Source organism: Psittacula echo, assembly GCF_963264785.1.
Source record: "Psittacula echo genome assembly, chromosome: 5".
NCBI classification, from domain to species: domain Eukaryota; kingdom Metazoa; phylum Chordata; class Aves; order Psittaciformes; family Psittacidae; genus Psittacula; species Psittacula echo.
Genome location: NC_137739.1, coordinates 84,472,605 through 84,486,376, shown reverse-complemented (window position 1 = coordinate 84,486,376; position 13,772 = coordinate 84,472,605). Strand labels below are relative to the sequence as shown.

Below are 13,772 nucleotides of genomic sequence, written 5' to 3'. Positions count from 1 at the left end.
CCCAAGGAGAGCGCTGTGTGCCCTCACCCTTTTATTTGCTTCATGTCGATTACCATATCATATTCACATTATCAATTTGCTACCGGCTTCATATACAATTAAATGAGAATTTGGTTATTAAAAGCTTGAGATACATGGGGGGTTTTAATTCTTTCCCTGCTCCTAGGAACCAGCACACTGTGCAACCAAATAATTTATTAACAAAAATCACTAAAATAAACCCAAAATGCAGTCAAAATTATCACAACGGTTTAAAAAAAACCCCAAAACATTTAAAGTGCAAAACATTAAAATACTTGATTTGATATTCCACATGAATGCTCTTCCCATTGTAGAGGAATTGAGATTTCAGGAGTACACCCATCCTTTCTTACCCGGTTGATCTGAATGGTTCATGAGCAAACACAGCTGTTACATAAGGGCCCAGCCAACAGAGAACACCACCAATGTTGTAGTTCCAGCATCCGTGATTTCTCCAGTGGCCAAGTTAACAGCAGTTAATTTGAAACAGGTAAGGGTACAGAGCCTTACAGCAGCAGGACTGAGTCTCAAGCCTAGGTAGCATTTTGCAAATAGAAAAGTACAAAGGATCATTGCTCTCCAGGGAGGTTCTTCCACTAAACCTGCTTACTTGAGCTGCCTGGGAAGCTGCTATATAACAAAAAGAATAATTCTGTGCTGATTTGCACTTACAATGAAAGAGAATGTGAATGTGTAGACAAGGAGTTTGTATTTGATTACATGATAATGAGGAGGGTTGGAGAAGCCAGAGCCCAAGAAAATCCCCACTTCCACCACTGCCATCAAACGGCAATGTCACGGGTTGTATCTTGTGAACCCCTCAAATATACATGCAGTTTTCCCTCTTAAATTAAAGAGATGCTGCTCAAAATGAAGCTAAAAATAAAGCTGCAGCTTCCTTGCCACTGCCTCTTCTAACTGTTGACAGCCTCATTCTTTAGCAAATCCTCTGAGCAGGGTCCAGCTGCCCTCTAATCCACTCAGTGCTGCCTTGAGCCCTCAAGTTCTGCTCATTACTCCCCACTTCATACCCCGCTGCAAGCTCCTGTAAGCCTATTCCTTATTCCCTCTTCCTCTGGCTGAGTAGTTTAAAATTTAAACTTTATACTCTGGAGTAATGCAGAGGCTTCAGCAGAACAGCCCGTGGTGTGGAGCTTTGCTGAATCGACAATCCCCGTTGCGTGCCAAGCGCCTGGAAAGCAGCTGATGCTGGACAGCTCTCTGCTTCCCCTCTTTTGCTCTTCCCTTCGAGGTAATGCATGTGGATAGCTACTCCTGTTCTTCTCCTGTGCTAATCATTTCTGATGTACTCATGCCGGGTATCAGCTCCAGGATCCCACTGAAATCCACTCAACAGCCAGGGGCACACTGGACTCTTTACTCAGCCATACACAGCATGATGCATAGTGAGCTAAAGTCTGAGGCCAAAAGAAACTGCCCAGGGTTGCACTGCTATTTCTTTTCCACCACTTACAGCTTCTCCCCAACCTATATATTCACTTTATCAGCTTTGAGTTTGTTACATCAAGAACTTATTCCATCCTCCCCCAGACTAATGACAGCACATCAGAGAATGTCAAAATCCTGTATTAGGCTTTATTCTTTTATATAAACATTAACATTTCTCAAACAGATTAGTTAAAAATACAGATTTAAACAAGAATTTTTGCAATTGCAATGAGTTATAAAAAACAACAGATTATTTTACAGATTGTTACAAATGCTTTACAAAGGTGCAGAGTGAAGGCCAGTGGCAGGGGACCAACCTCAAGTGCAAAATGGACACGATACCCTCACCACGGGCATAGCGCTCAGATACACAGCCAAAAAAAATAATAAACCAACCAAAAAACAAACAAACAAACAAACAAATGAGCCATGTGAACCTCGGCTCTTGGGATGCTCACCGGGCAAGCAAACATAGACCCCTATCATAGAGAAGACTCATGAGACCAAGCTACCAGGATACTAAAGGTTACATCTCTGAGATCAGCCGTAAGGTGGTGTTTCTTGGAAAAGAAGGAACAGGTTTTACAAGAGTATTATTTCTCTTCTGGCAAACAAAATATTGGTGTAAATCCTAGAATACTTATGGATGTGGATACTTATGAACAGGGGGCATAAATCCAGTGTGGATCTCACAGTGCCCAGAGTGAAGAAAGGATACAAGACGTAAGTGTCCTTCTAAAGCAGTTGGCACTCCTCATACAGGAGGGACCTTCATGTCCCATGACCATCACTAAAACCTTGAGCTAGTACCTTGGAAAGACTTTGGCAAAAGCAAGAAGACAAATCTGGTTACACCCAATATTCTTGCAGCCCATGATCTGGAAGTTGTGCGGCCCACAGTTTATGCAATGCCCACGTATTTCACCAAATGCAGTGTGTCCTCTCTCCTTGGCCGATACATCTTCACACCTACCTTGGAACACATACCACATGCTCCAAATTCTTGGAAGTTTTTAGGATCCTTCCACCACACCTACCTTGCCTAGGTACCAGTCCTTCCCACCTATCTTTCTTCTATTCCACCCCTACAGGTAAAATCTATGCCCTGATTTGTTCGGAACTACAGTTTTCTAGCTGTTAGCAACTCAAAGGTAGAGTGAACTGGCTGAGAACCACCACGAGATAAAACTGTCATGTATTACAGTAAAAAATAGTCCATTACTTTATGCCTGACATCCTTCTGATGTACAAACTTTCCCTATCCAGAGGACCTCCCTGTTAGATGAAGGGCACTACATATTAGAGGAATCCTTTTTCCAAAGGAGGGCCAGAATGAAAGGGCAGCTCTAGAGATGAAGTCTCATAATACAGAAATAACAAGCTACTTCTCTTGGAATCATAAAGGGCAGCACATACGAGAGATTTTATTTATAGGAAACCCAGTGAAACCCCTAGAACATCCACATTGACTTCCCTGAGCTCCTCAGATCCAGGTACACTGGGGACCCTGCAGAAGCCTTTTGAGCTGGGTTACTCTCAATAGAGAGGGTTTGGCAAGTTCCTGCAAATGCATTTTCATAATCAACAAGAGAGAGGAGAGTATCAATGGGCAAACCCTCAAGACATGCTTAGAGAAAGACTCAGAAGGAAGAGGGGTTTGACGGGGTAAGGTCTTCATTTCTACCATGTTCAGATGGTTCGTGTCATTCCTTTGGGGTATGGGCACTACATTAAAACCAACCCCCCCATCTGATCTACCCCAGCTGCCTCCTGAATAGTCTCATGACAACACTGAAACCCCAGGCTCATCACTCCCTGCACTGCTGAGCCCAGAGTTCAGTGCTTTGGAGAGGGAAAGCTGGCTTCTCATTAGCAAAGGCTGGGAGATGGCATTATGTCAGCATGTCAGTGCCCTGGGAGCATGCGGTCACTCATGCACATCCCAGATTTCTGAGAGCAGGGGAGGGAGTTTCTTGTCCTGCAGCCGAAGGGCAAACACCTGTTCAGAGTGGACACTGCTCAGTGTCCGAAGACTGACCAGCTTCATTAACATCCGTGGAAACATCAGGCGGTCCTGCGGAGGCAGACAAATGGGCAGCTGTTAGCAAAGTCACACTAAAACTTGGTTAAAAGATAAATAAAATCACCACACCACATGATGCACTGTAACCACAATCCTGACTTCCTCTAAACCCAGCATCATCCAGGAGGTGACAGTGTGGAAGAACACAAATCAGAAGACAGAATGGTTTGGGCTGGAAGGGAGCTTAAAGATCATCCAGTTCTAACCTCCTGTCAGTGGGCCCAGATATCTCTCACTAAACGAGGTTGTTCCAACCTAGCCTTGAACACTGCCAGGGATGGGGCAGCCACAGCTTCTCAGGTCAACCTGTGCCAGCACCTCAGCACTCTCACAGGGAAGAATTTTTTCCCAGTATCTAATCCAAATCTCCCCTCTGTCAGGTTAAAGCCATTCCCCCTTGTCCTGTCACTATCTGCCTTTGTAAAAATTCCCTCTCCAGATTTCTTCTAAGCCCCCGTTAAGCACTGGAAGCTGCTCCAAGATCTCCCCTGACACAGAATACTACACCATGTCCTGAAACTCCAGACTTTCCATGCTGGCTAAACTATGTAATATGCTACAGGACGTATGTGACAGCTATGTGACAGCTCACAAATCCTACATTTACATTTGCTATCAAACAGCTACAGAACGGAAGAACATAACAGCACAAGCAGCAAGAGATCTGTTACAGACAGTACTGCAGGAACTGTGCCTGCAGAAACACAAAGTCAGTTTGCATCATCGTTGGAGATATTCTGGTCAGGCACTTACATTTGGTCTGTTGATACAAATGTAAGAATGAAGGGCTTCCACATAGGTGTGCTGCAGCCTCTCCACCAGGGACTGGTCCTGCACATTCGGTCGGTCTGCCAGAAAGCACGTTACAAGTAAGTAGATGGCCTCAGGCAACTTCACTGAACTCAACATCATTGCCTAACGCCAGTCCCTCAGTACAGTTTCTCCCCAAAAACGGTAAGGCACTGGAATGGGTTGCCCAGGGAGGTTGTGAACGCTCCATCCTTGGCAGTGTTCAAGGCCAGGTTGGATGAGGCCTTGGGTGACATGGTTTAGTGTGGGGTGTCCCTGCCCATGGCAGGGGGCTTGGAACTAGATGATCTTAAGGTCCTTTCTAACCCTAACTATTCTATGATTCTATGATCTAGAATTCACCCTGCACAGTGGGAGAGTCCTCCATGACTGCAGCACCTATGTCTATTTGCTGTAACTGTTCTTTCTCAGTGATGGCACATGGGGAGCCTGATCTGACTCCTAGAGAGGTGGAGGGTTAGGGGAACCACACAGCACCACGTCTGTGTGTCTGCTCTCACGTTCCTGCCCCAGTGAAGATAAGAAGGTGCCACTAGGTGTCACTCCTGCTGTGTGACCCGATTCATACAAGACGTGTACAGAGTACATTCACAAGGACAGTGAAACAGCAGTTTCTAAATGAGGAAGATAAATATCAACTGATTTTAATATACACTTTTCCAGCAGTGGGGAATCTTATTTCCTTTGGAGGTGGATTTCCTTTGGAGGTGGAACTAGAAAATTTGTAACACAATGAATACCCTAAGCAGAAGTAGTAACACACTCCCCTTATCACTAGACCTTACATACCCTCTATTACTCCTCTTCAGCTTATGACCTTCCTAAACTCTAATTTCTTTGCCCTCTGACTCACTGCTGCAGCTCTTCAGATCTCCTTGCCTTTTTACCTGCAGAGAAAATGTTGATGGCGATTAAAAGTGCATATTCGGCATCGTTCAGCTGTAGCTCATTCATTCCCTTTGAGAACTCAAAGATGGGGTTAATGAACTCAAACTGCAGACCTGCAGCAAACAGAAGGGAACAATGTAAGGCAATGGTTTCCCTCATGGAAGCCAGAAACCCATTGCAGTATGCCAGGGAGTGGGGAGGACAGGAAGGCAGGGAAAAACTCCTATGTTAGATTCCAAGTGTGGTGGAAACCTCCCTTTACATCCCACTACTACAGGTGAGCATCAGCAACAGTGGGTGAGGAGTCAGGCTCTGACTGTAAAATGACACTACTTCTGGTTTTTCTTAAAGCCTTAAATGCCTCACAGCACGCTAGCAGGCAACAGCTAAAGGAACATGAAACCAACTATCAGGTAAGTCTGTCAGAAAGTCAGAAGCCCACAAGTACATCTATGCTTTCCACTTTTACGCCATCACTCCCTTCAAACCCTCTTGCTTTTCACACCATCGCTTCCTTCAAACCCTCTTCTTTTCAAAGCTTTAATCCCATACTCCAGGAATTAAAGCTCATCTGAAGCTTGTCTGAGCTGAAAATATAGTTCCAAGAAGTCTGAATTATGCCATTTCCTTCAGCTCAGAAAGCTGGGAGAGCTGAGGCAGAGCCTGACTTAAGCTTCCAGTCACCTCTTTTGATAAAGGCAGACAGGCAGAAATGCACTGATATTATTGTTGTAACATTCAGAAGCCACTGTAAAATCAGATCTCTGTGCTATACAATCATGCTGAAAACTTTAAGCCTTTCCCTCCAAAAAGCATTCAAGTTTCTAATTTCCTGCAGCACAACTACATCAGAGAAAGATGAACAAGATGGAGGGAATCTTTCTGGCTGCTTGCTTTTTGCCTTCCTAATAATCTGAAGAAAAGGCTATCAAGGAAGACCGTCAAAGAGGAAATTTGTATATAAAACCCATCTCAAGTGTAAGTTACCCAAGGAATCTAAGTCACATGACAGACAACCAAAGTCTCATTTCCAGAAATGCTGGATACACACTTTCTGTTACTCCACTGGAAATTACACACACTCATTGCTCATGGAAAAACAGACTTCAGAAATGACATCACCACAGACCTTCACATACTGAGCTGCTGACATGACTAAAGCACTCTGCAGGGATCTTCAGTGCACAGTATAGACTTCAGATCAACTGAAGTGTAATCACACTAACATCACCATTCAAAGCACGCATCCAGATGAGCAAGCGATATACTTGCAAAGGAGAGAAGACTGGGGTTTGATTTACTGTTACCTGATACGGCTTTAAGACTACATGTCCGCATCAGGTCTCTACGAGCAAGGAAGCTCACACCAGTTGCTAGCCCTAGGTGCACTCTTACAGAAAGATTTTACTGCCATAAGAGTCCAATTTTCCCAAAGAAAGCTTACACCTAAAGAAAGAGACAGGAACTAAGCTAGTACCACATGTTAAAGGGAAAAAAGGGTTTGTGGGGCTATCGGTCTGGTCCTGTTCTCAACCTCTCACCTGACTTCAGTTTTAATGCCTCACATACTATTTCCAGCAGCTCACATTAGAACAGAAAGGACAAAAGAACACAAGACACAGCGAAGGAAGAAACACCTGTCTAATGCACCACCTGCTTTGGCGAAGTCATCCCGATTATAGCTCAGGTCCTTAAGAAAGGTGATGCTCTCAATCTCTGGATTGTAGCGCCGAGATGTCTCTAACAACATCACCTGAAACCAGAAACAGATTTACTTGATTTGAAAACAGGGAAGAACGTTACAACATCAGTAATTTGTGGAGTGTCAGAACATCTCTGGAGGAAAAAAAAACAAAACAACCAACCAACCAAAACCAAATTCTGCTGCATCCTTTATGGTATCAGCTTCAGGGAAGGGGGAAAAACCTGCTTACCACTACCAAGGCTCTTGCCTCATTCTTCTCCACGGCCCTATAGCCGGGCATTGCAGTAATGGTCTCACAGCTGAGGTCCTTCAGCCTGCCATCCCCAAAAATGGGATGGAACCACGTGAATAGTCCAGATTCTTTTCTCTCTCCTACTGTGTATTGTGGAGGAGCCAAACTCTCACCTCTATGGTAGACGTCTTCAATAAAGCGATCTGATCTTCTCTAGTGAGCTCCAGGAAGCCAGGTAGTTGCTTGGCAAAGTCCACAATCTCTTGCACAGAGATAATTGCGAGTTCTGTGAAGTGCGCAAAACGCTGCTGCCTTGCTTCACGGTTATTAGGGTCTGGAATTTGGGGCCATGGCTGTGGGAATGGGAAGAGAAAGTGTTTGTGAAAGACAGAGCCAGGGCAGAAAGGTGAGAAGATGAAGTGAACAGAGAAAGAAAATGAGACACATTGAAGCATCATCATCCTTTGCTATTCTTTACAGAACTTCAGCCCATAGATGCAATAGCTAAAGTAAATCTGTTCTCCCACATAATTTACCCACAAACCCAATTCCCCAAACTTTTTCTGATTTTGGAAACACTGGTAGAGTTTTTACCGTCACTTTGAGCCTGTCAGTGAATGAGCGCTGGTTGCACTGCTGCTGAGCAGCCACAAGCTTCTTTATCATGCTCAACTGTTCAGGGGTCAGCTTGTGGGAAGGGCTTGGCAGATTCGGAGGGTTTGGACGCACCACCACTGTCCGAGCCTGATCATCTTCCTGTTTCTTCATTTTCTTCAGTCGGATCTGTTCTTCAGACAGAACATCTAAAGAAGGAACAGCCAGAGATCAATCATGACATACAAGCACACTGGAAACCACACTGAATACAGGGTAACATGCTGTGGATGGAGAGGCAGAGATCACAGACAGTGATATTGCTCATTTGGTTCTCCCTCTTTTCCCCACTTCAAGTTGTTCCAACTATTCTATGATTCTATGATTTCACCATACTGTCCTGCAAAGTGTTCACAAAGAACAGAAGCTCCCTTCACAATCTCAGAAAGATAACAGTGACTTTCCCCATTGAGCAATTCCCCAAAATGTCATGTTCTAACAGATTCCAACAGGTGCTCTCTTGACATGCCATGGTGTGTCCATTGGATTTTATATTATCCTGCTATTGCATCTTTTCCCAATATTGCTAAATTAACAACTTGTGTCATTTCATCTTCCTCTTGAGAGGTCAGAGTCAGTACTGGATGGAGCCCAAGAGTGAAAGAACAACTTTCTACACAGCCCATCTGCAGCAAACTGTAGAGTAGTAACACACTGCAAGATGATAACGAAAGAATAGCTTGGCATAAAATACACCAAGGATCACAAATCCTTCAGTAGGGCTATAAGTCAGTTATGAGGTCAAAGGCTATGTCATTCAGTAAGCACACTAATAAGGCACTCTGCTATCATTGTAAGGAATAAAACAATTTAGAGGCATGTGTTGTGAAAATCTGACTGGACCAACTGCTCATTAGCTAATCTAAATATACAAACCTGTTAACAGCCTGCAACTGAGTTAACGGAAGAATTCACCATTTTGAATGTAGAGGAGGTGGTTGTTTCTTTAAGTCAAAGCTGCAAAAAATATCTGCAAGCTGCACCCAAAACACCAGGAAACTACCAGACAGACCTGGATTTGAGGCCTATCTTCAAGAAAACCATCCTGTTAGTAACGAATGAACAAAAAGAAGAAAAGGGACTGATTGGGATAAAAAACAACAAACAAACCACCACACATCTTCAGGAACAAAGCTAAAAATGAAGGCAGGCCCCAGACAGCATTCTGAAATGGACAGTCCAGTCCACAGGACTGGAGGGAAAGATGGAAGAACATGGCATATTCAAGCTGAGAGTAACCTTTATCCCTGACTTCCAACAGGGAAGATGCACACACAGGTATGCACACACACAAAAATGACAATTCTAACAGCAAAGAACATCCAATACAATTACCAAATTAAGGGGGATCTGTACAATTAGAGAATGCTAGTCACCATGTTAGTTTAAGAAGGAAAGTAATTGATCCAAGGGATTACAGTCCCTCATCTTGGGACTCAGATGCACACGGAATTTATGGCTGAGTAACAAGTTACCAGATATTACTGAATCCTGATAACTGCCTACGTGCAAGCTTCTACACCATGCTAAATTCAGAGCATCTAAGTTACAAGGATGCTGGGGAGGGACTATTCATCAGGGACTGTAGTGACAGGACAAGGGGTAACGGGTTCAAACTTAAACAGGGGAAGTTTAGATTGGATATAAGGAAGAAATTCTTTACTGAGAGGGTGGTGAGGCACTGGAATGGGTTGCCCAGGGAGGTTGTGAACGCTCCATCCTTGGCAGTGTTCAAGGCCAGGTTGGATGAGGCCTTGGGTGGCATGGTTTAGTGTGGGGTGTCCCTGCCCATGGCAGGGGGTTGGAACTAGATGATCTCAAGGTCCTTTCCAACCCTGACTATTCTATGATTCTACTTGGTTTGCCATAAAGGAACTATTTAACCTCATGGCTCACACTGGCTGAAGAACAATAAACTGGCCATGAATAACGTCAGCCTGGGAATTAGAAGAATGTTTCCAACAATTAGTAGAGGGAAGTTCTGGAATGAGCTTCCAAGTGAAACAGCTGGAGGAAAAAGCCCTTGCTTTCTGTCAAGATTAACAAGATGAATTTACAGTGGGATTACAGTGTTGACAAGAATTGCTGAGCACTCGATAATAACTCAAAAGATTCCTTTTGGCCTAATTTTCCCGAGCTGTCTTCAACATAAGACAATGAGTAAAGACAGAAATGAGGCGCTCTGCTATCTACCTGCAATAGAAGGTTGGCAAGGTGGATAAGCAGTCTTGCAGCTCAGCAGGACTCACTTTTTGCAGAATTATTTTTATAAGATGTTTCCGAAATACCCTCACTGTTCCGGGTGCTGGATGTCAGAGGAGACTTCATACAGATTTAATGTTAACCAAGCATCCATTTGGTCAGCCTTGGTCAACAAAGGGATTAAACCCAGATGCCTTGGCTGAAGAGGGCTATGCAAGAGGAACGTTGTGGGATATTCAGAAACAGCAGTTTTATGGCTCGTGTGAGAAAAATAGCAGAGTTCTCTAAAGGGACCAACGAGATCAGGCCTGCACAAACACAGCTGCAGTGCTGTGGTGCTGTCCTTGACCTCTGTCACAAGCTCACAGCAGGAGGCAAAGGGAAGTGCCTGTTGTTCAAAGAGCACAGTGAGCAACTTTGCAGTCCTGATCACAAGACAGACAGAAGCCCAAGTTTACCGGTACAGTTCACGGCATACTGAAGAACACTTAAATCTTGGTTGCAAGTCTCTCTCCTCTGATGTCATGTTCCACATGTTCTTACAAGGCATACAGCAGGACTGGGGCTCTCAGCACACTGGTGGTGTTCCACCAACAGCCTCACCTCTCCACGTGATTCTGGTGTCCTCAACATAAAAAGGACATGGAACTATTGGAGCAAGTTCAGAGGAGGGCCACAAGGATGATCAGGGCACTGGAGCACCTCCCGTATGAAGAGAGGCTGAGAAAGCTGGGGCTGTTCAGCCTGGAGAAGAGAAGGCTGCGTGGAGACCTCAGAGCAGCCTTCCAGCGTCTGAAGGGGGGCTATAGGGATGCTGGGGATGGACTATTCATTAGGGGCTGTAGTGACAGCACAAGGGGTAAGGGGTTCAAACTTAAACAGGGGAAGTTTAGATTGGATATAAGGAAGAAGTTCTTTACTGTGAGGGTGGTGAGGCGCTGGAATGGGTTGCCCAGGGAGGTTGTGAATGCTCCATCCCTGGCGGTGTTCAAGGCCAGGTTGGATGAGGCCTTGGGTGACATGGTTTAGTGGGAGATGTCCCTGCTCATGGCAGGGGGGTTGGAACTTGATGATCTTAAGGTCCTTTCCAACCCTGACTATTCCATGATTCTATGATTCCTGCTGTAAGCTCAGTGATTTCCATGTGCATTCCAGCCCGCATGTGACCCCAAGCACTGACATTGCCCCCATCTTTTCATCCCTAGCCCATGCTCACACACCTCCTGCCCCAACACCACTGTGCTCCCACCACTACCACTTCCCACACTCACACTGCTCCCGCATTCCTGCCTCCTGGCACTTGCGCAGCCGGCATTCCTGGCACTTGCGCCGCATGTACATGTCCATCTCGCACTTGCCGCCGTTCTTGCAGACGTACTGCGCACCCTTGATGACGCTGCGGCGGAAGAAGCCCTTGCAGCCTTCGCAGCTCAGCACGTTGTAGTGGAAGCCGGAGGCTTTGTCCCCACACACACTGCACACCTCATTGCCCAGCATCTTCGGCGCTGGGCCCTTCTTCCGCTTCAGAGGGGGATTTTCTACCAAATGAACAGTACCAAGGAAAAAGAAAAGAAAACCCACACATGTGAGGGAAGCACGGAGTCTGCAGCTGACCGCCCCATTCCTGACAAGAACCAACAGGGTTCACGCAAACCCGCTATTTCCCAAACACACAGAATTCACCTCCAGTTCTCTTACTTGTGTTGCTTGCCACACTCACGCACAAGGATAAGGAATAATGGTTCAGCAATCAAACAGTGAGAGAAAACCAGTGCTGAAACTATGACTCTACAAAAAGCGGACTGAATAGGCAACCCCTGTAACTGGAACACTTGGGGAAACTGTCAAGGCAGAAGACAGCAATTTGGTGGTGTTAGGGGCAATAAGCAGGCAAGCAGCACACTGCCCAAGCCCTGTGAACACTTAGAACCCCAAAGCCTTCATTTCTTCTTCAATGAACAGCATTCCCCATTCCTAAAACTGAAGCACACTCATACTGATAGTTCATTTATTAAACCTTATTATTCCACCTGGAACACAGGGCCTTCACTACAGCCTCACATTTCAGATGGTGCTGTGCAGTAGCTCCCAGTTCTTCCTATATTATCCTGACAGATCTTCATCTTGTCGCTGGGTGTTCTCTGAAAACACCTTTGGTAAACTCCATTGTGTCTCATTTTAAGCATTCCAGCCAAATGCTTGCCAATGTTATTTGTGTATCCCCTCCCTATTAGCCATCTCTCTTTTAATTCCATTTAATTCTAGCCACGCTGATATCTGACATGTCCTTCTGCACAGTTCATAGCACAAGTATTTTTCTGTATGTCAGATATTACAGATTTTTCTATGTCAGCTGTTCATAAAGATTACAACCAGCATGTCTTGATAAATCTTCAGATTATGCTCAGATACGCCTGGAAAGCCTTTACACTGGAGTTAATTCACAGGGATTGGTTTGCAGGACAAGGCTGCTGCATTTCCTGATCAGCATCAGGGTTACAATGGCATATCTCATGCTCGTAAATATAGTTCTAATACTTCTATCTATATCTATTAGATCTCAGAAATACTATTCTGCTCGAGTTCCTGAAATGGTGAAGAGTTTTAGGTCAGTCTCAGAAATTATTCTTGTCCTTTACCTCATATTGATTTTCACAATCTTAAGCATTTTGGTGTTGAATATTTAATCCCACAGACTTTACAGAGGTCTGGAGGTCACTCATTTTGGCCTTCACTTCTACTTGCAGATGGGACAGCAGGAAAATGTCATCAGAAAGGTTAAGTCTCTGATATTTCCCTCTCTTGTTCTACTATATTTCTCTTCACACAATCTATTATTAAGAGGAAATTACGCAATGCCTACGGTTATTTCAAATTACTTAGTCTGCCATTGCACATATATGAAGGGGTATAATAACCTTGTGAAAACCTCCAAACATGTTCATATGTTTCTGAGGGAAAACAGAGTAACTTAATGACTTCCAAAGACTGTCCCTCTTGTGGATTTCTTAGCTGTCTTTCAGGCATTACATAAACATTCCTGTGACTTTTATTGCGACGCATGGGCTTATTCTTTGATTTATGCAAATTATTTTCCATCTCTGAGCACTGACCATTTTAGTTATACAGCTTATTATTGCCTTTTTCTGTAGTGAAAGAGAACATCGAAGTAACTTGAGATGTACCAAGCATGAATGCTATCTCTGCACCTTTAGCTCTCATTAGCGTCCTCCCCTTCTTTGCTAGATCCCCTATTTAATAACTTTTTCCACATTTTGTGGCTTTTGTTCTTGCATTTTTATATGACATTTATCAATTGTTTTCTTTTCCTGCCCTTAAACCTGTTTTAAGGACTTTTATTGGTTAATATCTCTTTGCCTTTCAACTACTGTCTTTGTTTCTGCTCTACCGGTAAGTCCTAACTGAATGTTCAGATCATCTCGTTATATGAGGAATTGCCCATTGCCTCACTGTTTAACAAGTACATTTATTTGTCATGTTTTCATTAAGTTGCCACCTATACGTTGGACACCTCACTTGTGCTTTCTTGTTTTTCCTGTTACCCATCAGAGATGTAATCCTATATCTCCTTACAGTTTAACAGTGTAGGATTGTGTGCGTCAGCAGCAATTGTAACTGCAAAATCTCAGTGTTATTTCCTGATACTCTTTTGACCTCAGTTAACTTCAGAAATATGTAGAGGAAATTTCTATTGTCTTCCCATTATA

The 13,772-nt window shown here is 44.2% G+C and overlaps 1 protein-coding gene across 3 annotated transcripts in view; it reads right to left on the bottom strand.

Moving 5' to 3' along the window:
* Positions 1-1,592: 1,592 nt before the first annotated feature.
* Positions 1,593-13,772, bottom strand: part of NR1H3 (nuclear receptor subfamily 1 group H member 3) — a 31,172-nt gene continuing 18,992 nt past the window's right edge. For 2 of the 3 annotated variants that reach the window (XM_080617702.1, XM_080617703.1), the window contains exons 3-9: positions 11,316-11,582; positions 7,783-7,991; positions 7,362-7,541; positions 6,905-7,004; positions 5,251-5,364; positions 4,307-4,401; positions 1,593-3,544 (exon numbers count right to left, since the gene is read on the bottom strand). In XM_080617702.1, the coding sequence (XP_080473828.1) occupies positions 3,398-3,544; positions 4,307-4,401; positions 5,251-5,364; positions 6,905-7,004; positions 7,362-7,541; positions 7,783-7,991; positions 11,316-11,582 (1,112 nt within the window). In that variant the 3' untranslated portion in view covers positions 1,593-3,397. The remainder of the gene's footprint in view (positions 3,545-4,306; positions 4,402-5,250; positions 5,365-6,904; positions 7,005-7,361; positions 7,542-7,782; positions 7,992-11,315; positions 11,583-13,772) is intronic. The other variant, XM_080617704.1, reaches the window with a different exon arrangement.